The sequence below is a fragment of the Capsella rubella genome, unplaced genomic scaffold (genome assembly GCF_000375325.1).
Source record: "Capsella rubella cultivar Monte Gargano unplaced genomic scaffold, Caprub1_0 scaffold_2, whole genome shotgun sequence".
NCBI classification, from domain to species: Eukaryota; Viridiplantae; Streptophyta; class Magnoliopsida; order Brassicales; family Brassicaceae; genus Capsella; species Capsella rubella.
Genome location: NW_006238922.1, coordinates 10357333 through 10379024, shown reverse-complemented (window position 1 = coordinate 10379024; position 21692 = coordinate 10357333). Strand labels below are relative to the sequence as shown.

Here is a 21692-nt window from a genome sequence, read left to right as displayed (position 1 = left end):
CGATGGTGATTGGTGAACTTCTATTATTTTTTTCCAAGATCAGCATTAAACGTCTTCATTAGCTCCTAAAACAACCTTCGTTGTCTTTCAGCTAATGGCGATTTTTGAATGGCGGCAGAAAAGACGGCCACTCGACGGCGGAGGAACTCGCCGCCGTCGTTTCTTCAGGCCATTGTATTCGCGAAAATTCAAGAGAATGTTTCTCTTTGCTGTGGCCTTCTTAGCTATCTTCCCTCCTCTCTTCTTCCATTTCAAGCTCCGACGAATTCGTCAGATTGTCGCGCAAAAGTGCGATTGGCTTCACCATCCTCCACTTGTCTGTGCTCACGGCGGCGATTCAACCCTCGCTTTCCCAAACACTGTACGTACACTCTCTCGATCTCTTCTTCTTCACACTCGTGCCACTAACTCTTTTAAACCTTACTCTCTTTACTCTCTCTCACAGATGGATGCTTACAATTTAGCTATACGTTCTCGAGTTGATTGCATCGAAGTCGATGTTTCACGTTCATCCGATGGTGTTTTATTCGCTCTCCACAACAGGTTACAGACTCTGATCCTTCCTTGTATCATCTTCTTTTGTTGTGTTTGGATTCTCATCAGAGTTGTTCATTCATCGTCTAATCACACGCACAGTCAGGGATCTGCAGCGTATTGCTCTTAACTCTTCTGTTCAAGTTGGAGATCTGAGTATGAAACAGGTTTCCTCTCCTCTCTCAATTTACCAGCTTTTGGGATGTGCTTTTCACATTATTTGCATCCATTTCTCTAAAACCCTTTGATGACCCTTTTTGTAGATCAAGGAACTTGATGTCTCACAAATTGTTGACGGGACCTTGGTGAATCGTAGGATTCCTACTCTTGAAGATGCTTTAGCGGTAACGCCTCAACGTTGCAACTCTTTGTTATTGCCATCTTCTCGTGTTTTTTTTTTTTTTTTGTAATTGATGTACAAATGACAAGTGGTTGAATCTAACCTTTATCTTCAATAACTATCTAGTTGATATCAAATTCAGTCCGGCGAGTGATTCTTGATGCGAAAGTTGGACCGCCAATGTATGAAAAGGGATTTGCACAAGACATTCTTTCTGTTGTAAGTACTATGTTATCACTTACTAGCTCTTTGTACTATAAAGCTTTAGTACAATTGGCACGAGATCTTGTTTGCCCCTTATCAACAAGCTTAATTTTTTAAGAGCGTGCTTAATCATTTCTCTCCTCGTATCTTTGTGCACCAGAGTATAAGTACTTGAAAAAACAGAGTGGACTATTGTTGATGATTCAATGGTGGTATTTCTTGCTTTTCTTACGTGAATCGTTAATCCTCTCTTGTTAGATGGAGAGAGCGCAGTGCAAGAATTGCATCATATGGGCCAAAAGCGACACTTTGACTAGGGACATAATCAGACGAGCACCATATACTACGGTAAACAGAAATGGATTGTCTTGTGAGGATGAAAAAAAAAGAAATTTCTTGCTCATATTTGCACTTTTTATTTTGGCAGGTGGGATACATTGTGATGGTAGATCCTTTGACCGGGTCGAGAAACAGCCTGCTGAGAATGAAGGGTGCTAGGGTTGTGGGAGTGTATCATCCTTTGATTGATGAAGATTTGGTTAGAGTTGTGCGTCGGTAAGCAATAAGATTCCAATGTTTTTCAACTGAAAACACACCCACCATCATTTTCCATTTGTTTACAACCTTTGCTTGATCTGATCAACAGGAGAAACAAAGAGGTGTATGCATGGACTGTGGATGATGCTGATCCAATGAAAAGGATGCTTCACTTAGGTGTGGATGCTGTTGTTACGAGCGATCCATCTATGTTTCAAGGTCTCATGGAAGATCTTAGAACTGAGTGTCTTGAAGAAGGGTTTTCCATACGGACATAATAATCTTCTGGTTAGAGCAACAGAGAACTGATATTAGTTCCATGTTTAGTTAGTTTAAGACCAACTTAGCTGTTTTTATACGATTCACCAAACTCAAGCATTCTTAAAAATTACAGTTTCAGCTCAGAAGTTTCTGATAAAGTTCAATATCTTTCTGTTTATGTTGTTTCACTGAAACACAAGTTTTTGACTACACACTACGGAGCCTTTTGTACACAGTAACACAAGTCAAAAGTTAAAAAAGTGTGTCACGTTATTGCTGATGTGGCAGCTAGAGCTGTCAATTAGGGCTAAAGACCGCGGGTTAGAGTCCAATCCGTTTTAAAATTTAGCGGTATAGGGTTTTAGTTTTGGTGTTTGCGATCAATCGGGTTGAGCCCGCTGCGGTATAAAATTATTAGCGGGCTAATTGTTGCGGTCAGCGGGCTAACTAATACCTAATTGTGTATATAAGTTTTTAACTTTATTTTTTGAAGACGGTTCTACACACTTATGAAACGGGTTGGATTAGGATTTTGAATTTTACGACCGCGGATCAAAGCGAGCTAGCCCACTAAAACACATATTAAAAAAAGCCCTCTGCGGTTTAACCCTAATTGACAGCTCTAGTGGCAGCTTAGACACTGAGCAGCCCCAATTAATTTCTGTTTCTAATTAAAATTAATTAATTTGGATTACGATTAAATCTCATCAAGTTCTTATAAAACCTACTCAATGCCATTCAATCATTGGAGAATACATGTCAGTGCTATTTTCGTAATCTGTTTTCTTTGTCTACATATATTAGGTTGGAGAAGTCATTGGTGAAAGCCAAAGGGAAGAACAATATGAAGTCATCAAACAGAGGTATGTGAAAGTGAAACTTAGATTCAATATTTTGGGCTCTTTTGTGATCGGTTTATGAAGCAAAATCTGGTTCTTGTAACAGGATCGAGGAGATGGGTCTACCAGTTGAGCCATATGAGTGGTACATTGACTTGCGTCGTTATGGAACAGTGAAGCATTGTGGATTTGGACTTGGCTTCGAACGTATGATTCTGTTCGCTACAGGAATTGATAACATCAGAGATATCATTCCTTTCCCTCGGTATCCTGGAAAAGCTGATCTCTGATGATTCCTCTCTACAAGCACAGTTACAAACACAATATTTACTTAAGTATTAGCTTATTCACATTCAGGGTTGCTCAATACCAAAACTGAATTTTGTTGAGACAATATTTACAAAATTAAGTATCAGAAAGAGAAGATAATGGAACATCATTATCTACAAGACTACAAAACAAAGCTAAAGAACTAAAAATCATCTGACACAGCCCCGTTCCATAAACTTAGTTGTGCTACTTGTAACATAACATAAACACAACACTAAATACTACCCACTCACTGTACTCGTCTTGACAATTTCAAAAACTTGTTCAACATATTGTACCAATTCATCATAACTATATTTAAATATGCAATATGTTGATAAAAATAAGAATTTGATACTAGTAAAAACATAAGGAACGGGGCTCAAAAAACAGATAAAAATATTAAATCAAACCATTTTTTAAAATAGCTAATACATATATAGAAGTGACAAAACATTTGAGCCATATGAGTGGTACATTTATATAATGCGAACATATGTTTTAAAACATTCTTTTCAAATTATACTTATTATTGTTGAAAATTTCTGCTAAAAAATAATGAAAATAAAATGATTAAATATGCTTTCATATGTTTTCCTTTAACAATTAATCACTTAGATTAATTGTGTTAATAATCTAGTTCTTTGAATTGATAGATTTTAAAATTTCATATATAAGTTCTCGAAAAAGTTTGGTATCTAAGATCTATATTCGTCCTAATTAGTTGTCGCAATTAGCTCAGAACAACTTCTTTTCTCCTTCAGCTAATGAATTTTTTTGAATGGTCTACATAATAACACAATAGATTTTGGATTCTTGGCATGAACAAGAACAAATAATCAGCTTTGTTACTCAGAACCTGTAATACTATCACTCGACTACAATAATGTATTAGACCGTGGTCGATTGTCTAAGAGCATCGTCAGGCAGCAAGACTCTAAACACAGCATAATGATGGTTCAAACTCTTTTCCCCTTGAAGTCTATGAACACCCCCGAGACCGCCTGCCGTAGGGTTTGGAAAAGCATAGAAAATCCGTTTTATTCTTTGATGCACAAGCGCCATAGCACACCTTGGGAACATATCAAGACTTTAGATATACAAACTTGGGGATGTTAGAAAGGTAATAATGTATGTAGAAACTCACATCGTACAAGGCTCCAACAGGAGGAAAATGTCATAACCAGTGCAAAGGTACGGCCTTTCCATTGGAGGATCTCTAAGAGTCTCTTCCCTGCTGTCAGTTTGGACCTATCGGTAACTCAAAAGTTTAAGAGAGACTGCTCTGCTAGTCAAAGTACGTGGAGGAAATTAAAAATCTTGGTTGGCTAGAACTTACGTCCGGACTTCGACTGCTTGTTTTCTGCTTTTTAGCCGGGGAATCCGTATTTGAGGGCTGAACAAGATCCTGACCAGAAATTTCGGATGAATTGGGAAACATATGTCTATCTCTGGCAGAAGAAGATTCAATGGCAACCATGGAAGCATGCCTAAGAGGATGCCAGTGGCTACAATTTTCAGTGTCATGCGGCTGTAAACACCATTGCCAGGGATTCAGACAAGCAACAGTAGATAATGAACCATTATTTTTTTCAAGTGTGTCATTTAAACATATATCCCCTGTTTCCTTGAAGGACCTGGTCTCTGCGCTAGTCTTGTCATGAGGAGCAGACGATGCATATACTTGATCAGTTTCACTAGCTATTATCCGCCTAACTAAGGGATCAACTATCACTGCAGCATTTACAAACTAAAAAGTACATTACAAATTTGGTAAATTGAAATCATTTCTATGTAATGAAACAGTAATGAAACAATGGTAAATCTTACTACCACGAGAAAGAGGATTGAGGCGCTAAAGAAAAGCAAATGATATCTTAACAATGAAAATATATGAATAAGAGAGCCTGGACTGTTGTCTAAAACTTCATATCAACGTTATGTAGATCAATGGAAAATACTTACTGGTTTATGACCAGATACTGCCATATCAATAACAATTCTCATGAACTTGCAGATTGATTGTGTCTCCTCTTTGCTGAACCCATCGATGCCGTCTATATTACTGTCATTACCATATGCAAAAGTAGAAAATAATTGACTGCTGCACTATAAATGAAGAAATATATTGCTATCACAATGCATATAAGAGCACTAATAGAAATCATCAAGAAGTAGGATTACTTCAGAAAAGACTAAAGCTTAAATAATTAAAAGGCAAGAAAAATAATGTACTCTTTTGGTTACAAAAAACATCCCAGAAACCAAAATTTAACAGATTGATATGGAGCTTACTAGGTTGGGGGGTGAAATGAAGTTGGCCATATCTTACTTTGTTCTTCCCACTCTTCTTTGGACACCGCAGCATATTTGTATACCTATCATAGTTATAGCAGAATATGAGATTCCACCGAAAATATAATTGAATGAGCAGAAATCTTTGACTTGGAAGCTATATGAACAAAAGCCTTGAAGAAAATCATGGTGAGAAAGGAGAAAAAGAAACCCACTTCTGTAATAAAAGGACTCAACTCATAGGGATCAACGAGTTTCTGTACATCAGGTGGCAAATCATTCAAATGATCGTGGTGCTCAGGTGCTAGACATAAGATGACAGTCAACTGAGGTTCACCTGTCCAATAAGCTTCCAATCAAAACCTCATAATTTTAAGTTTGGTGTATCATAGCGCCAACAAAACTAATAATGGGATACCATGATCTGGAAGAATCTTCTTCTTCACCCTTTTAACATGGCGAAGATCTTCCAGAGGAGCAATCTTACATAAATGCCTAATTACATCAAAGTCAATTTCACTCATTTTGAAGTGGAGATTACAGCTGAAAATTTCAGTCAAGGGATCAAGAGTGGGAACAACAATGCAAACAAACCTCACTATCGTATTGGCAAATTTGGGTTTGATTACACTCGCAAACACCTTCACTGTGAGCAACAACAACAACACAAAAGAAGAAGTTTGAAAAAATTAACCTTTGAAAAAAGAAACACATGGATAATTTCCCATGGGAGAAGTTTGAAAAAATTACCAGTGGGCTGATGGTCAGGTGACAATGCAGGCTTTTCAGGTACATGGATAATTTCCCATGTATCTGAATCCATAACCTTTCTCTATTCTTCAGCTGTCATTAAACATCACTATCTCAAATTATAAGAATTGGGGAGAAACACGGAAAAATTCAAACTTTTTTTTGTGGAGACTGATGACAATTCATATAAGAGAACTTACAAAAGAGTCTCAATTTAACATCTTTCAATTTCCCAGATTCAATAAGTAGAGGTAGTGAGTAAAACCCAGCTCAGGCTTTTCTAAGCACTCAATGAACAGCATTATCGAATTCACTTGTTGAGCAAACTTCAAAACAAGTACTCACACTCAGATGTAATTCCAGAAACCGTAAAATATATTACATAGAAGAAAGAAAGAGAGATTAGATTAACTCACGTTGTAGCTTGCTCAAGCAACAAGACATAGAGACGCCGAGAGTGAGAGAGCGAGTTCACACCAAAAAGGTCGACAAGACGAGTGCCTCCTTCACAACGAGGAGGCTTTAGGCTTTACTAATTAACCTAATTAATTGAAAATTAAATTAAAAGATTAAAAGTTTAAAATAGTGAGGAGGAAACTAAAAAGTTTAATAAAAAAGGAGCGAACTTGTTAGTTTCAGACTTGAATAAGAGAGAAAGACGGAAGAGGTAGAGAAGAAGAGAGAAAGACGGAAGAAGAAGATAAGAGAAGAGTTGAATAATGTATTTCATAAGATAAAGGGAACCTTAGGGTTTTGGTTTCATTTAAATACATACTCTCAACTTAAAACGACAAAGCATAAATAAACTTGAAACCTTCTCTTTCCCTACAAGGCTTTCTCCCACTTTTGTCTCTTCAGCCACAAACTTCATTGGACTTCTTTCCCCACTTCTTTGCTATTCGTCCACTGGTTCGGAAATGGCGGGGTTAGGTTTACGGTTGAAGGCGGCGACATGGACGTTGAGGAGCGGAGCAGCTACTTTAACGAGGGAAATGGGGAAGGGTGTTCGTCGATTCTCTTCTGAAGTTGAAAACGATGTTCCAACTTCAGGAATCAGTAGACCTCTCGCCGAGATTCTCAAGGAGCTTAACAAAAAGATTCCAGATTCAGTCATCAGAACCAGAGTTGAAGATGGGTCCTCCATTAAATACATTCCCTGGTAATCTCTTTGTGTAGGGTTTAGGGTTCAGTGTTCTTGATGGGGGTTTTAAGAGAATGTATTGTCTTTTCTTTTGGGTCATACTTATAATTGCTTGTGTTGATTCTCAGGCACATTGTTAATCGGATCATGAATATGCATGCTCCAGGTCTGCTAAACCCTTCTTGTTCTTTTGGGTTTTTGGTTTTTGACATTTTTGTCTGTGATTCTATGTTTACAGAATGGTCAGGCGAAGTTCGAAGTGTTACTTACTCACCTGATGGTAACACTGTTACTGTGGCTTATCGAGTGACTCTCTATGGCACTGATGCTGAGGTCTTTCCCTCCCTTTTGTTTACTTATGGTTTGATTTGATATGTAATTAGCCCAAGTGGTTCTCTCTTAGAGTTATTTTCCTTATTGTCTGAGAAGCTGCCAAGCTAGAGAGACCTAGTTGTTGTTAATTTTTGTTTGTGTACATTTGAATTCTCCAATGATTGTGATGAAACCACTGTCAAGCCAATACAGCTTAGAATGTGTATGTTATACCAACTCTGGAGAAACACCAACTCTGGGTTGTATATCAGTACTCTCATGAACCTTAGAGATGATAAAAGTGGTGGTGGTTTGCTTTCTTACATACTATCGTGAGACCATTATGTGTTAATTGTTTTGCTTGTAAGCTGAAATCATTTGCTAATTTATCATTTGTTTTTGTGTTCTGAAGATTTTTAGGGAATCAACAGGTACTACTCCTGTAGATTGCAAAGGCTATGGTGATGCTGTGCAAAAGGCTGAAGCAATGGCATTTCGCCGTGCGTGTGCAAGATTTGGATTAGGGCTTCATCTTTATCACGAGGATGCTTTGTAAATGGTGTCTTTTTACAGCGGGAAAGTAGAAGTTTTTTTTGTGTGTGTTCCCACTGCCTAGTAGTGTAGTTGTTGAGGATAAAACTCAGGGAAGCTTATGTTTTGGTATCTAAGATCTGTATTTACTGATATTTGATAGCTTTGGGATTTGAAGTCGGATAATGAAATGAGCCTCTGTTGCATATCTGTTACTTAACTTAAGGTTGCAACTTTAACCAGTAAGAGTATCAATTGGAAACTGCACTCTCTGTTCTTTCCTTTATTAATTTCCCATCCTTCTTATATCTCAATATCTTAAGCACTAGAGATTTGTGGATGGAGATTCCCATGAAAATATCCAATACACTCAGGCTGAGAAAATACTGAGACAAATGGGATAATATTAGCAAAAGACATTGAAAAACTCTTGCTGGTTTCTCTGATGCACCATAACCCATTATACTGGCTTTAGATTCACTTTGAAATTTTGACTTATCTTAGATACATTCATAAGCAGCCTCATATGTTATATGTCAGAAACTCGTTATGTATTTCTTGATCTCGAAGGTAAAAATGTTGAAGGAGACCAGATCCTTGTTCAAAGCAGATCCACCATCTATCTTTTCAATGCAGTCTTTGAGTCTTGTGTAATAGAGCAATAGTTGTGTCAGTGCAGCTTTCAAAATATCCATACCACACAAGAAGTTACTGAAGGAAGTTATTATATCTTTGTGCATCAATTCTATCGCTGTCTTCCATCTGTTTCCAAAGTCTTTCACCAGCGGCTCTACTTCAGCTACTATGATAGAGTTTTCTGAATTTGAACTTGAATCCTCAGCTGCTACATATATCACAGTTAAGTGGTTATTTGAGTTAATTGATGAGTACGAAGACAAGAGAGAAAGAAGTTGCTTACAGTCTCGAGTTTTCACAAATTTGATCAAATCACTGAAATGCTCCGCCAGCAATTCTTCCTGCGAGAAAAATATGAACAAAATAATAAACGTATGCTAGCTACTGCAAACCCCGCTACAATCATGAAGCAGATCATAAAATTTCAATAAACTCAAACTGCAGCATTGGCCTTTACCACAAATAACGACGTGTTGCTCTTTAGCAATTCCTCAAAATGCATTTGAATTTTCCCACCTTCTGGTTCAGCTTCCTAAAATACAAGAAGACGATCAAAACATTTGTTCTGTTAGGTCAGATTCACCTAATGGGTGCACTTAAATATGAGACGGTCAAGTGTTCAACTCACCTTCAGCACAGCAATTGTCATATCATAATTGTTTATGAGAAATACTATCTGTTGCTTTGGCCTTGGAAAAAACTTTGCAAGCTTAAGAATCAAGCTGTCTGCTGCAATTCTTAAACGCTCCAAATTCATATCCAGCTGCAGAGTTTCATAGAGACAAAGTCAAGCGCTTTGAGTGACAAGCTCCAGGTAACACATTTTATTAAAGACAGGGAATGCTTATAACAAACCTGCCCATCTCCATATTCAACATTTAGGTGAATAAACGAGGCTGTGAATTCAGCATAACGCCTCATGACATAGTGAGGATGAACATCATCTTCCCATAATGTCTCTATGTTTGCATCTCGCAGACTGCTGAGGTGTAAGTCAAACACCATCTTGAAACGTGGCCACAAAGAAATATTAACCTGCACCATTTCAAAAATTAACAAGATTCATTGAGAGAGGACTATGGAACCTAAATGATCATATATAGCAGCATCTATGAGCTCCTACTTAAATTTTATACAAGACCTTCAAACTTATACCAGAGAGAAAACATAAGTTAAAATATTGACATTTAAGAGTATATGAAATAGACTAAAAGAGATAGAGTTACAAACCTTGTCCAGATATGAATCGAGGCATGGAATCCTCCGGCGAGACATGATAAGCTGTGAACAATGTGGCAAATTGAGCATTGCTTAAAACACATAGTGGACAAATAAACCATCCCTGCGAAAGGGGAATATAAGCTATGCTAGAGTATCATCTCTTTAGGCATAATATAGACCGGCTGAGGAACAATCATGTAATCCAGATACATCTGAATCATAAGTATGCAAGTGATAAATATCTTACCATACACCACTGGAATACTATCTTTTAATTCATTATCACATAAGAATGTTGCAAAAGGGAAGCTAACTAAATTACCTTATTCCAAGACATCACTAAAATACTCAAACTAGTTACTGGTTCATAGATAATACCTGGTTGTGGTGTATAATGCGAATCATAAGCATCAGACCGATAGCATCAAAACATTTTGAAAGGACGGGATCGAATTGCTCATCGATGACAGACCATGGACCTGTATCATGGAGAATTCACAATTTATCCAAGATGCTAGTTAACACAATTTATAGGACTGTCTAATTGGAAAAAGACAAGACATTTCTTAGACACTACTCAAATTTGTAATAACTATTGTAACTATCTTAAGGAGTTCTAAATCTACAAAAGTTCCACAAAGATTGGTAAAGCAAAAGGGGGATATATTAGAAATTACCTGCAAAGATTTCATAAAATATGGACTCTTCACCAAAGAAATCATCACAAAATAAATACCTGTTAGAATGAAAACAACTTACATTAATTAACCATGAGGTTGAGCTATGAGCAACAATAACACAAGTAGAAAAAAAAAAGGAGAAATAAACAGAACTCAGAAGTAGCTGTATCCATAAGTAGTTTGTGCAAGCTTCTGAAGAGCATTTCATAAGGATATTTGAGAGATCTGGCTTCGGCTATGTGCGGGATCAATGCAGGTTGATCAATTTCCTACATATCAGACAACATAGTCAAACAAGCTTGTGAGATATCATAATGCCTCCAATTCAGCAATGAAGAAAAACAGAAAATGTCAAGTGAACTTAGGAGTAACTTGATTTATATATGTATGGAGAAATCAATCAGCAATGCTAATCACTGAATGATAAAATACCTTTAAAATGTTTATCCTATCACCCAAAGCAAAAACGGCAGAACGGTTCTTTAGTGGCTCCCTAGCTATTGGGAAGAAGCCAGTGCCAGTGGTTCTAGTCTCCACCCCAATCAAGTCATGTGGTGTGGCTATATCTAACTGTAGTTTCTCAAGTGCTTGAATATAAGCACGAAAATATGCACTTAACACCTGAAACCAAATCTCACAATACATTAGATAATATACACACATGCAGCTTTTTACTTATCTAACCTGCATACACCATTTAGTCATCATAGCTCAATCAACAGAGTAAAAACTAACTTTGCCTATCTCTAGCGAGACAAAAGGCTCGAATGAAGAACTACTTGCTTGTAAAGTGCAGTTGGATGTAACTAAGACTAGATAAAGGAGTTGCACCATGGTGAAAGAAATTAAACAAGATAAAGAATATCACCTTGTTCATGGTATCAATGTATGCAGCACGGACATCCATATACACTTCTTTTCCATGTTCTTTGAGGAAGGATATAATATACCTATCATTAAATTTGCATAAAACAAAAAAAATTAATACAACTAAAAAAAAACTTCTGAAGTAAAAAACCAAGTAGAAGGGCCTTGCAGTTGCAGAGCCATATGACTCACTTGTACTTTAATAACACACTCTGCTGAAGAATCTGAATGTTTGTTTTGGGTTTCCTCAGAGCTATAAGCTTCTGGAAAATAAAATCACAACCCTGCAAAACGAAAATGAACATATTATAATGCATGAGAACAGACATATGATATGAACCTGTTATGTACACTACTTTCAGCAACATCATAGAAGCTTGTTAGGGATCAAGTAACAGAGAGACAGAGTAGGATCAAGAACCTTGGAAATAGCTTTTTTCCGGAGCTTTTGAAGCTCAGGCTCTACATCTTTTAATGATCTCGAACCTTTTACCGCTGGATCTGCTTCTATAAATTTCAATTTGTTACTTAGAATTTCAAGTGTTTTCATATACTCTTCATTCACCTGAAATGAGGAGTACAGTACAGCATATGGTTAAAAGTTCTAACATCTTTACAAATCTTTCACAGGAAAACACGTACTCAAAGGACATACCTCTCCATCAACAATCACATATATCATCTTTGGTGGCAGTATAATGTCTTCGACAAATTTTGCTAGCTTTGATTCAGCCACCTGTTCAAATAGTGAGAGCTTGTGTTGATGAGTGAAACACATAAAAAATACCACACAGGTTGAAGCATAAAAAATACTAATTAATATTGTTTTCTGATTGGCTATACCCTGTGATTTTTCAGTCTCAAACCCATGTCTATTGACTGTTCTTGAAGAGTCTTTATGTCTGAACTTATAAAACCAATTTCTTCCTGAAAGAAACGAAGAAGCAAAGAAGTAAAAGTCAGAATAAGGAGCAAGAAGTCCATGTCACAAACACAAATCATATCTCAAATTGTCGAATTTTCAAGTACCTGAAATCCACTGAGGACAGTTTCCATTTGTGACAGGATGCTGTCACAGTCACAAATCTGATCGTGAAGTGATAAGTTATCACTTTCTCTGATGTAATCCTGAGTATTCACATGGAGGATAAAGCTTTTAAGTAAGTTACTCATAATATAGAAATCATAACAAGTGCCACAATGTATAGAGAATATATATATATATATATAGAGCAACCTGAATGGATTCCAATTCAAGCTTCTGTAGATTGTTTTCTACATCTTTTGCGTATTCTCTAAGTTTGGCACCACTGGACAGTACATTGGCAACAACCTGAAGTTTCACAAAAACAAGATAGAGAGATGACATCATATCTTTACATCTAACAACGTACAGAGTAACTCAAAAGAAGAGTTTGATCTCACCTCATCAGTTTGACATTCTTCTAGTTCTTGCTGAAGTCCTTCCAATGACATATCCTCACTGCCCAACCAAACACAAAAAAAAAAAACAAGTTGAAAAGAGTAATGTCGGTTTTATGAATGGGACATATCGGAAGAGAAGCAGAACCACCATATATATATGTCATACCCGAATTAAGGTAAACAGAAAAAAAAAAGAAAGCATGAGAATTAATGTTACGTACCTGCACGAATCCTCTTCAAAAGCCATGTCTGGGACAAACACTCCTAACTCAAATCCATGTTTCACATGATTACTGAAGTCGCACATAGCTTGGCCCTAAGTTTCTAGCTAGAAGAAGACGACTAGAAGAGAATACACAGAAAAACTTCGATAAGATATGAGTCTGTGATTTCGACTTTCGAACGTGAGAAGGAGATTTAATCAAGATTCCTTATAATCCAAGTCAGGTTAAATTTTGGATTTTGGAAGTCAATTTCTTATTGATTTCCTTTTTTTTTTCCTTATTGAGTATTACGTATATTTTTTTAATATATATAAGCTAGGTTTGCGGGCTTAAAAAAAAGAAGATAATATTACAAAATACAATTTAATTATCTAGTTTATCTTAATAAACCAAATTTTATTCGAGGCCGTTAATTTCAGAGTAAATGAATAATTAACAACTAAAAAACTTACATAAAAAAAAATCTATATGAATAAGAATATTATTAACAACCAACCAGTTTCTGATTATAAATTAATGGACCAACAACTCCTGTTCTTTACATAAGCCAAGTACTATCAACATGATCTAAGAATGTTCGAACATCATTGAGTTGATCTCCAGACACTCCTTCAATCGTAAATGTTCTGAGATTGTGTGTGGCTGTATCGTAATAGACCACCAAGAATGATCCTTCAATCACAGAGTCTAGTGTGAAAACGAGTTCTCTTGTTCCAATGGTACCTTTGAAATAAAACTTATGATTATCAACAGTTTCTTCCCAACCAGCAATCTCAATCTTGTTTCTCCTCCAATCTCCTGCAGTTTCGTTCCTAACCCATATATCAAAAACTCCATTGACAATTCCGTAGTCAAAGTCAGAGTCGTTCACTAACGCAATATCCCCATTATAGTTCACCAGTTTCCAACGATGATCAAGTTGGACTTCCTCTGGTACTTCAATGACACTGAAAACTTCAGAACTTACGTTGAACCTCATGACCAGAGACTTGTTACTACTGGACTGAGCTCCATAGTACAAAAGCCCTTCTTTACATAGTCCTTGAGTAACTGGTGAATGATCATGCTTACATGTGATCCGTCTCCAACAAGTTTCGTCACCAAAACACACGGTTGATATTTGATGTTCATTAATAGCTCCTTCCGATGGTCCATCAGACGCCAGTTTCGTCATACACAACACCTTGAACTCATCGGTTGATTCATCGTATCCGAAGAAACAAGTTATGACAGCGTTCTTATGCGCTTGGATCTTTGGTAATTTAGTCGTCAGCAACTTTTTCGTACCGGGATTGAGAATCACAATCTTGGTGTTTTCTTGAATACAGAGCAGACCACGGATGGGTTGAGAAACCTCACATCTTGGATCTGGAGAAATGCGTATCTGTTGTTGACCAGACGACAGCAAAGGCTCCTCTTCTTGATAAACAGAGTGCAACAACACATCACGTCCGAATGGGAAGTTGACGAACAAGAGTCGAGGCCTTGTCATCGATCTACGCAAGTAACGATCTCTGAAGTATTTCGAGCGGATTAAAGATGCACATTGCTTTGAGACGCAGGTGCATTTCACCAATGATTTCAGAGGCAACCATGACATAATCTCCATTTGTATATCTTCAGCAAGTTCTTCGATTCTTGTTTCCTCCATTCTTCTCTGTTGTTTTATAGAGACAAAAACACAGATGCTATCGTGCTTGTTACTGTCAAATGTTTAGAACTGCTCGTGTTCTTGATCTTTGTGCATGCATACTAGATATGGGAGCGCAGACCTAACTCTATTCTTAAGAGAAAGGAAACAAGAGTTAACGAATAATAGATTCTAGCTCGTGGGCGACTTTAGTTTAAAATTGTTGAGACTTATAAAACGTGTTCATCATTGATTTAATTTACTTTCATGCTTACAAAAGGAATAATAATTATAGTGCGATGATTCGATGGAAAATAATTAGGGTTTTTACTTTATTTAGGGCATTTTTCATTAAAATGTAGTTTGCAATTTTTTTTAACAGTTTCAGTTTGCAGAAATGGCTTTATTGTTATAATCTTTATTATATAGTTAACAATAGTGGATAATGAAAATAGACATTCCCATGAAAAAATTCCATACACTCAGGGATGTGAAAATAACCGTAGAGTGGGATAACAGTATCAAAAGACATTACAGAAACTCTAACTGGTTTGAAAGATACATCATACACCCATAATACTTAGAAATATCTTGACTTATCTTACAATACTCTCTTCATTAGCAGCCACAAAATGTCATCTCTCAGAAAGTCTTTGAGTATTTCCTGATCTCGTACATGATAGATTGGATGGAGACAAGATCCCTGTTCAGAGCAGATCCACCATCTATCTTCTTGATGCAGTCTGTGAGTCTTGTGTAATAGAGCAATAGCTGTGTCAATGCAGCTCTCAGAATATCCATACCGCACAAGAAGTTACTGAACGATGTTATGATATCTTTGTCCATCAACTCAATCGCTGTCTTCCATCTGCTCCCAAAGTCCCTCACCAGTGGCTCTACTTCAGCAATTGTTATGGCCCTCTCTGGATTTGAGCTTGAATCCTCAGCTGCTACATATTTTACAGTTTAGTGGTTTATTTTACTTAAATGATGAGTGCGAGGACAAGGGAATAAAGAAGTTCCTTACAGGCTCGATTTTTCACAAATTTTATCAAATCACTGAAATGTTCCACCAGCAGTTCTTCCTGCGATATTAAAAAAAGAATGAACCAAAATAACAAATGGACACATACCAGGAATGTTGCTCAAAATAATAAAAACTGCAACATTGGCCCTTACCACAAATAACGAAGTGTTGCTCTTTAGCAATTCCTCAAAATGCATTTGAATTTTCCCACCGTCTGGTCCAGCTTCCTAAAATACCGGAAGATGGTTTAATAAGAGCATTCTGGTAAGATAGATTCGATAGATAGAATAAAGATTCGTAAAAAGTTTGGATATGCTGACTGATTCTGAAAAGGCATTTTAGGGCGCACTTAACATGAGACGGCCAAGGGTTCAACTCACCTTCAGCACAGCAATTGTCATATCGTAGTTGTTTATGAGAAACACAATTTGCTGCTTTGGCTTTGGGAACAACTTTGCAAGTTTGAGAACCAAGCCATCAACAGCCATTCTTAACCGCTCCAGATTTATATCAAGCTGCAGGGGTCATAGATAATGTCAAGCGATTAAGCGAAGAACTAGGTAACACATATCATTAGAGACAGAGTATGCTTACAACAAACCTGCCCATCTCCATATTCAACATTCAGGTGAATAAATGAAGCTGTGAATTCAGCATAACGTCTCATGACATAGTGAGGATGAACATCATCTTCCCATAATGTCTTAATGTTTGCATCTCGCAGACTGCTGAGGTGTGAGTCAAATACCATCTTGAAACGTGGCCACAAAGAAATATTAACCTGCTCAGTTTGGAAAATGTAAAAGATTTATTGAGGGACTATAGAACCATAAGGAATCTAAGGAAATCAACCATAACATCTATAAGCTTATATCTAAAACCTATACAAGACTTTCCAAGTTATACCAAAAAAATATATATAATGATCAAGTGAAAATAGCTGCAGATGAGCACACTAATAATGAGTATATCAAACAGAATAGATAGAGAGTTATGAACCTTGTCTAGATATGAATCCAAGCATGGAATCCCTCGACGAGACATGATAAGCTGTAAAAAAAGGAGGGAAATTGAGCATTGCTTAACACTTAGTGGACATAAAAACGATCATGGCCCTTGCAAAAGACTGGAATCATGAAAATAAGTAAAATTTAAGCTATACTAGATAATCATACAGTTGAGGAAATATAGACTGGGGTGGAACACCTATGTGGACCAGTTGAAGGTATGTAATCAATAAACATTTTTTCCTAAAACCAGTGTACCTGAATCTTTAGTTCAAAAGACATTAATTCCTCCTTCCAATGCTGACTTAGTAAATATCTAACCATACTTCACTGGACCATTAATTTTTTATGCATTCTCACATACGTATGCAGCTAAAAAGGTACAAAAGGGTAGCTGACAAGATTACCTGATTACTAGTGATTCACCAAAACACAGATAAACTAGTAATTGGGTTAGCGTTAATACCTGGTGGTGGTGTATTATGCGAATCATAAGCATCAGGCCGATAGCATCAAAACAGTTTGAAAGAACAGGATTGAAGTGCTCATCAATGACAGAAAATGGACCTGCACAATGGAAAGTGCAGAATAATTCCCAAGAAATGCTAAATATTATCATATGCCTCGTAAAGTAGAAGGGGTTCAGCTTTCTATCCGAAAGAAGACCAAATAATGTTTTAAGCGCTGCTCAACACCATATCAAATTTGTAACAACTAACTTAACTATGTTGCGAGGATTTCTACAAGATATACTGATGTACTCTTAAACAGCTAACAATATTCACATAGTTTGGTATAGCAAAAGGGAGATAGATTAGAAATTACCTGCAAAGATTTCATAGAATATGGACTCTTCACCAAAGAAATCATCACAAAATATATACCTGTTACAATAAAAACACATGACGTTAATCAGGGGGCTGAGCGGTGAGGGAAAATAACACAAATATAAAAGAGGAAAAATCAACAGAACTCAGAAGTAGCTGTATCCATAAGTAGCTTGTGCAAGCTCCTGAAGAGCACTTCATAAGGGTATTTAATCGAGCTGGCTTCGGCTATGTGCGGGATCAAAGCAGGTTGATCAATTTCCTACAGCGGACATACTGAAACTTAAGTCTTTTAACAAACTTTTAGGATATAGGGGTAACTAATATGGTTAAACCAAACAAACTTTGGATTTACTTCTACACCAGAAAAACCCATATTGATACTCATCCACATTAATCCAAACTGAAAGTGAGGAGCCTTCAAATTACGGATATATATTTTTTTTAAAGCTAACTGAAATGTGTCAAAAGATTTGATTCCTATATTTCGAGACAAAGTTAAAATATCTGAACCAATCAGTGGCACTCCTATATAAAACCAATGGTGCATATTAAGTTAATACAACTTCTTATCTATTTGTAAGACCGAACCTAGTACCATCTTTTGTAATAAGAGTCAGAAAGGCAACTCAGTTTATATAATGAATTCGCCAGAGCAAGTAGAATGGTCGAAAAATCAATCAGGAATGCTAATCGCTAATAATGAATACCTTTATAATTTTTATCCTCTCACCCAAAGCAAAAACGGCAGAACGGTTCTTTAGTGGCTCCCTTGCTCTGGAGAAGAGGCCGGTGGTTCTAGTCTCCACCCCAATCAAGTCATATGCTGTGGCTATATCTAGCTGTAGTTTCTCAAGGGCTTGAATATAAGCACGAAAATGTGCACTTAACACCTGAAACCAGATCTCACATTAGGTGTAACAACAATTGAAAGCCTAAGCTAGCAAACATCATTTTTATCTAACCTGCATACAGCCTTTAATTATCACAAGTTCACAACTCAATCAACAAAGAAAATAACTAGCTTTGTCCAACTCTTGTTAGAATACAAGAATATAATAACTACTTGCATGTAACGTGCAACTAGATGTTGTATTCACTACTGAATATTTTCAGAGATTAACCTAAGACAAATCTATCTGTTTATTTTTTCTCATCCAACTAAAAGTATATAATGAAGTTGCAGGAAGGCGCAAGCAATCAAACAAGATAAAGAATGTCACCTTGTTCATGGTATCAACGTATGCAGCACGGACATCCATAAACACTTCTTTTCCATGTTCTTTGAGGAAGGAGATAATATACCTATCATCAAAATGTAATTGGTGAATGAATTATACCACATAAATTTACTGTAGAAGCAAATATAATATCAAGCTGGGTACAAGTAACATGTTAAATAAAACAACTTCGCTAACATCACACAGGCCAAACCCAAAGCAAGATAACTAACAAAATCAGTTCTAAAGTGATAACCACATACACAAACTATGAGAAAATAGTTAGTTAACAGAAACATAAATGCAAGACAGGAATTGTTGTCGTATAGTAGCCTCACTATGTCTAACCAAATAAAAGGGACTGGAGAGCATAACTCACTTGTACTTTAATAACACACTCTGTTGAAGAATTTGAATGTTTGTTTTGGGTTTCCTAAGGGCTATAAGCTTCTGGACAATAAAATCATACACCTGCAAAACAGATATAAATCTTGCATGAGAACATATTCAGAATGCTCTGTCGATGTGCATGCCCTTCGGCATTGGAAGAGAACAAATACAAATGACAAGATTCATATCAATGAGGTTATAAGTTGGGTATATCTGAAACATCATTTTTCTTAAAACTTATTTATCCAACAATTAACAACTTTAAGAAATATGTATGTATTAAATGTCAGTTTTGAGTCAATAGGTATGCAACTGTTTGGGCCTAACACACTCCCTTCTACGAAATATTTAATTGTTCGGTATCAGGTAACAAAGAAGTCGATCAATAACCTTGGAGATAGCTTTTTGCCGAAGCTTTTCGAGCTCAGGCTCTACGTCTTTTAAAGCTTTTGAGCTTTTAACTGCTTGATCTGCTTCTACAAATTTCAGCTTCTTACTCAGAGTTTCAAGCGTTTTCATATACTCTTCATTCACCTGAATAAGGAAAATACTAGAAATATTAAATAAGAAATAAAAATACCTTCAACAATCCAACGTTGGACTAAATGCACCCCTCCAGATTTACCATAACACGTACTCAGGGGTCATACTCATACAGATAGAAGGGCTACGTTGTATAAGAAAACTAAATGAAGATAAATTAATAAATTTTAGTTCTACTAGTATTGCACATAGTGGCAGCATATACAAAAGCTTTACCAGAACATGTTGTTTTTCTATTTCTCCTATGTTTGCCATAGTACAGCATATGCACCAAATCACTAATTCTTACAGTATCAGAAACAGTAGACAAGTTCACAACATGAAGAGATCCTACAAATCTTGAACAATACGAACGCAACATAAAACCAGGAATTTGAAAAATACCTCTCCATCAACAATTACATCGATCATCTTTGGTGGCACTATAATGTCTTCAACAAATTTTGCTAGCTTTGACTCAGCCACCTGTTCAATTAGAAGAGCTCATTTGGATGAGTCACGGGTGGAAGCAGCAAGAGATAACACTAATAGCAGTTACCAATTGGCTATACCCTGCGGTTTTTCAATCGCAAACCCATGTCCATTGACTTTTCTTGAAGAATCTTTATGTCTGAACTTATAGAACCAATCTCTTCCTGAAAGAAAAGAAGCAAATTGCAAATTTAGATTACAAGGAAAATATAGATATGTGTTTCAAAGTCCTAGAAAGAAGATCATACACACACAAACTAAAAATGTCTAATTTTCAAATACCTGAAATCCACTGAGGAGAGTTTCCATTTGTGACAGGATGCTGTCACAGTCACGAATCTGATCGTGAAGTGAAACTAGATTATCACTTTCTTTAATGTAATCCTGGGTATTCATGGAAGGTACACCATTTAAGAAAGCTACTCACGATGTTGAAAAAAATCCCAAACTTGGAGATGGAAAAAATATGTTACATGATAAGTAGAAAATAAGTGCCACATTGTATGAGAGGTAAGAGAAAATAGCAACCTCAATTGAATCCAATTCAACCTTCCGGAGATTGTTTTCTACCCCTTTTGCATAGTCTCTAAGTTTGGCACCACTGGATAGTATATTGGATACAACCTGAGCTGACACACAAACAAGATAGATAGCACATCATATCCATGGATCTAACCGTCTATGACTAATCCACATTCTTATTTTCAGCTTTAAAATTTTTGATCTCAGTTCAGTGAATAGCTAACCTCATCACTTGCACATTCTTCTAGTTCTTGTTGAAGCCCTTCCAATGATATATCCTCACTGCCCAACAAATCAAAATTGAAAAGGGTAACGCCAATATGATCAAGTGAGATGAAATCAAATGAGATTATTCTAATCAGAACAATGAAGAGAAGCAGAACGTTAAGGTAAACAGAAAAAAACCATTAGAACGTTACCTGCCTGAATCTTCTTCAAAAGCCAAGTCTCCGACAAATGCTCCTAAATCAAATCCATTTTTCTCATGATTACTAAAGTCACCCATTGCTTGGCCCTTCAAAAATTTAGATAGAAGAACAAAGCGAATTAGACGCAAACTTCGACAATCATACAGGATCCACGAACAGGCGCGAAGATAACGGATAAAAAAACGATGTGCAAGCTTACCAATGCGTTAATGGAAATGTCAGACATCGTGCTGATGTAACAAGAATGCCCGATCTCTCAACTTATCCAAATAATTTACAGTGAAAACTTTCGTAAGATCTTAAGATTAGAACGATGTTTGAACTATGAGGGAAACGATATCAGACTGCCCGAAAGATCTACCTTTTGAGTCTCTTAAATCAGTATGAGTCCGCCATTAGAGTCTTCTCCTTCTTCTTCTTCTTCTTCTTCTTCTTCTTCTTCACTTCTTTAGCTTCAGCTTTCCCAGATTCGTCTTCTCTAAATCTGATTTTGATTTTCCCATTCAACAATAAAAGCCCAA

At 36.6% G+C, this 21692-nt stretch overlaps 6 protein-coding genes across 13 annotated transcripts; 2 read left to right on the top strand and 4 right to left on the bottom strand.

The window, feature by feature from the left end:
* The first annotated feature begins 51 nt into the window (after positions 1-51).
* LOC17894608 (glycerophosphodiester phosphodiesterase GDPD4) lies at positions 52-2052 on the top strand. Of its 2 annotated transcripts, none has more exons than XM_006301224.2 (8): positions 52-361; positions 446-543; positions 641-701; positions 798-878; positions 1001-1093; positions 1337-1426; positions 1506-1633; positions 1725-2052. In XM_006301224.2, exons 1-8 carry the CDS (start codon positions 95-97, stop codon positions 1891-1893), a joined length of 987 nt encoding a protein of 328 aa, XP_006301286.1. In that variant the 5' UTR covers positions 52-94; the 3' UTR covers positions 1894-2052. The 2 variants fall into 2 exon arrangements, with proteins under 2 accessions (XP_006301286.1, XP_023643706.1); XM_023787938.1 differs by having other exon boundaries at positions 266-361; positions 637-701.
* Positions 2053-3757: 1705 nt separating this feature from the next.
* On the bottom strand, positions 3758-6802 carry LOC17896487 (probable inactive tRNA-specific adenosine deaminase-like protein 3). 4 transcript variants are annotated; one of them, XM_023787517.1, is made up of 11 exons: positions 6696-6802; positions 6486-6610; positions 6070-6162; positions 5914-5965; positions 5738-5814; positions 5535-5656; positions 5320-5402; positions 4990-5089; positions 4364-4774; positions 4172-4275; positions 3758-4096 (listed from the first exon to the last, which is right to left on the bottom strand). In XM_023787517.1, the coding sequence occupies exons 3-11, from the start codon at positions 6140-6142 to the stop codon at positions 3916-3918; spliced, it is 1203 nt and encodes a 400-aa protein (XP_023643285.1). In that variant the 5' UTR covers positions 6143-6162; positions 6486-6610; positions 6696-6802; the 3' UTR covers positions 3758-3915. The 4 variants fall into 4 exon arrangements, with proteins under 4 accessions (XP_023643285.1, XP_023643284.1, XP_023643286.1 ...); XM_023787516.1 differs by adding an exon at positions 6270-6395 and having other exon boundaries at positions 6070-6178; positions 6486-6793; XM_023787518.1 differs by adding an exon at positions 6270-6395 and having other exon boundaries at positions 6486-6793.
* Positions 6803-6918: 116 nt separating this feature from the next.
* On the top strand, positions 6919-8317 carry LOC17894243 (DNA repair RAD52-like protein 1, mitochondrial). 2 transcript variants are annotated; one of them, XM_006302795.2, is made up of 4 exons: positions 6923-7228; positions 7339-7376; positions 7449-7543; positions 7935-8317. In XM_006302795.2, the coding sequence occupies exons 1-4, from the start codon at positions 6987-6989 to the stop codon at positions 8076-8078; spliced, it is 519 nt and encodes a 172-aa protein (XP_006302857.2). In that variant the 5' UTR covers positions 6923-6986; the 3' UTR covers positions 8079-8317. The 2 variants fall into 2 exon arrangements, with proteins under 2 accessions (XP_023643288.1, XP_006302857.2); XM_023787520.1 differs by having other exon boundaries at positions 6919-7228; positions 7339-7543.
* A 272-nt stretch (positions 8318-8589) lies between these two features.
* LOC17894029 (vacuolar protein sorting-associated protein 52 A) lies at positions 8590-13195 on the bottom strand (the record flags this gene model as incomplete). Its single annotated transcript, XM_006301548.2, has 19 exons — positions 8590-8894; positions 8973-9030; positions 9147-9221; positions 9318-9452; positions 9545-9724; positions 9920-9970; positions 10289-10389; positions 10588-10646; positions 10744-10859; positions 11023-11211; positions 11459-11540; positions 11650-11741; positions 11879-12022; positions 12113-12193; positions 12301-12384; positions 12487-12585; positions 12695-12790; positions 12883-12940; positions 13104-13195. Coding segments are annotated over 19 exons (2097 nt in total), but the record flags the coding sequence as incomplete, so codon positions are not given.
* A 449-nt stretch (positions 13196-13644) lies between these two features.
* LOC17896387 (putative F-box protein At1g70970) lies at positions 13645-14757 on the bottom strand. Its single transcript, XM_006300989.1, has one exon. The coding sequence runs from the start codon at positions 14755-14757 to the stop codon at positions 13645-13647; it is 1113 nt and encodes a 370-aa protein (XP_006301051.1).
* Positions 14758-15172: 415 nt separating this feature from the next.
* Positions 15173-21629, bottom strand: LOC17896018 (vacuolar protein sorting-associated protein 52 A). Of its 3 annotated transcripts, none has more exons than XM_023787209.1 (21): positions 21533-21629; positions 21371-21432; positions 21163-21257; positions 20968-21025; positions 20750-20845; positions 20504-20605; positions 20302-20385; positions 20135-20215; positions 19598-19741; positions 19197-19288; positions 18821-18902; positions 18308-18490; positions 17744-17859; positions 17596-17654; positions 17237-17337; positions 16763-16813; positions 16365-16544; positions 16144-16278; positions 15916-15990; positions 15764-15821; positions 15173-15686 (listed from the first exon to the last, which is right to left on the bottom strand). In XM_023787209.1, the coding sequence occupies exons 2-21, from the start codon at positions 21395-21397 to the stop codon at positions 15379-15381; spliced, it is 2127 nt and encodes a 708-aa protein (XP_023642977.1). In that variant the 5' UTR covers positions 21398-21432; positions 21533-21629; the 3' UTR covers positions 15173-15378. The 3 variants fall into 3 exon arrangements, with proteins under 3 accessions (XP_023642977.1, XP_006300625.1, XP_023642978.1); XM_006300563.2 differs by having other exon boundaries at positions 15173-15683; positions 21533-21628; XM_023787210.1 differs by lacking the exon at positions 21371-21432 and having other exon boundaries at positions 20750-20850; positions 21163-21205; positions 21533-21597.
* Positions 21630-21692: the final 63 nt, after the last annotated feature.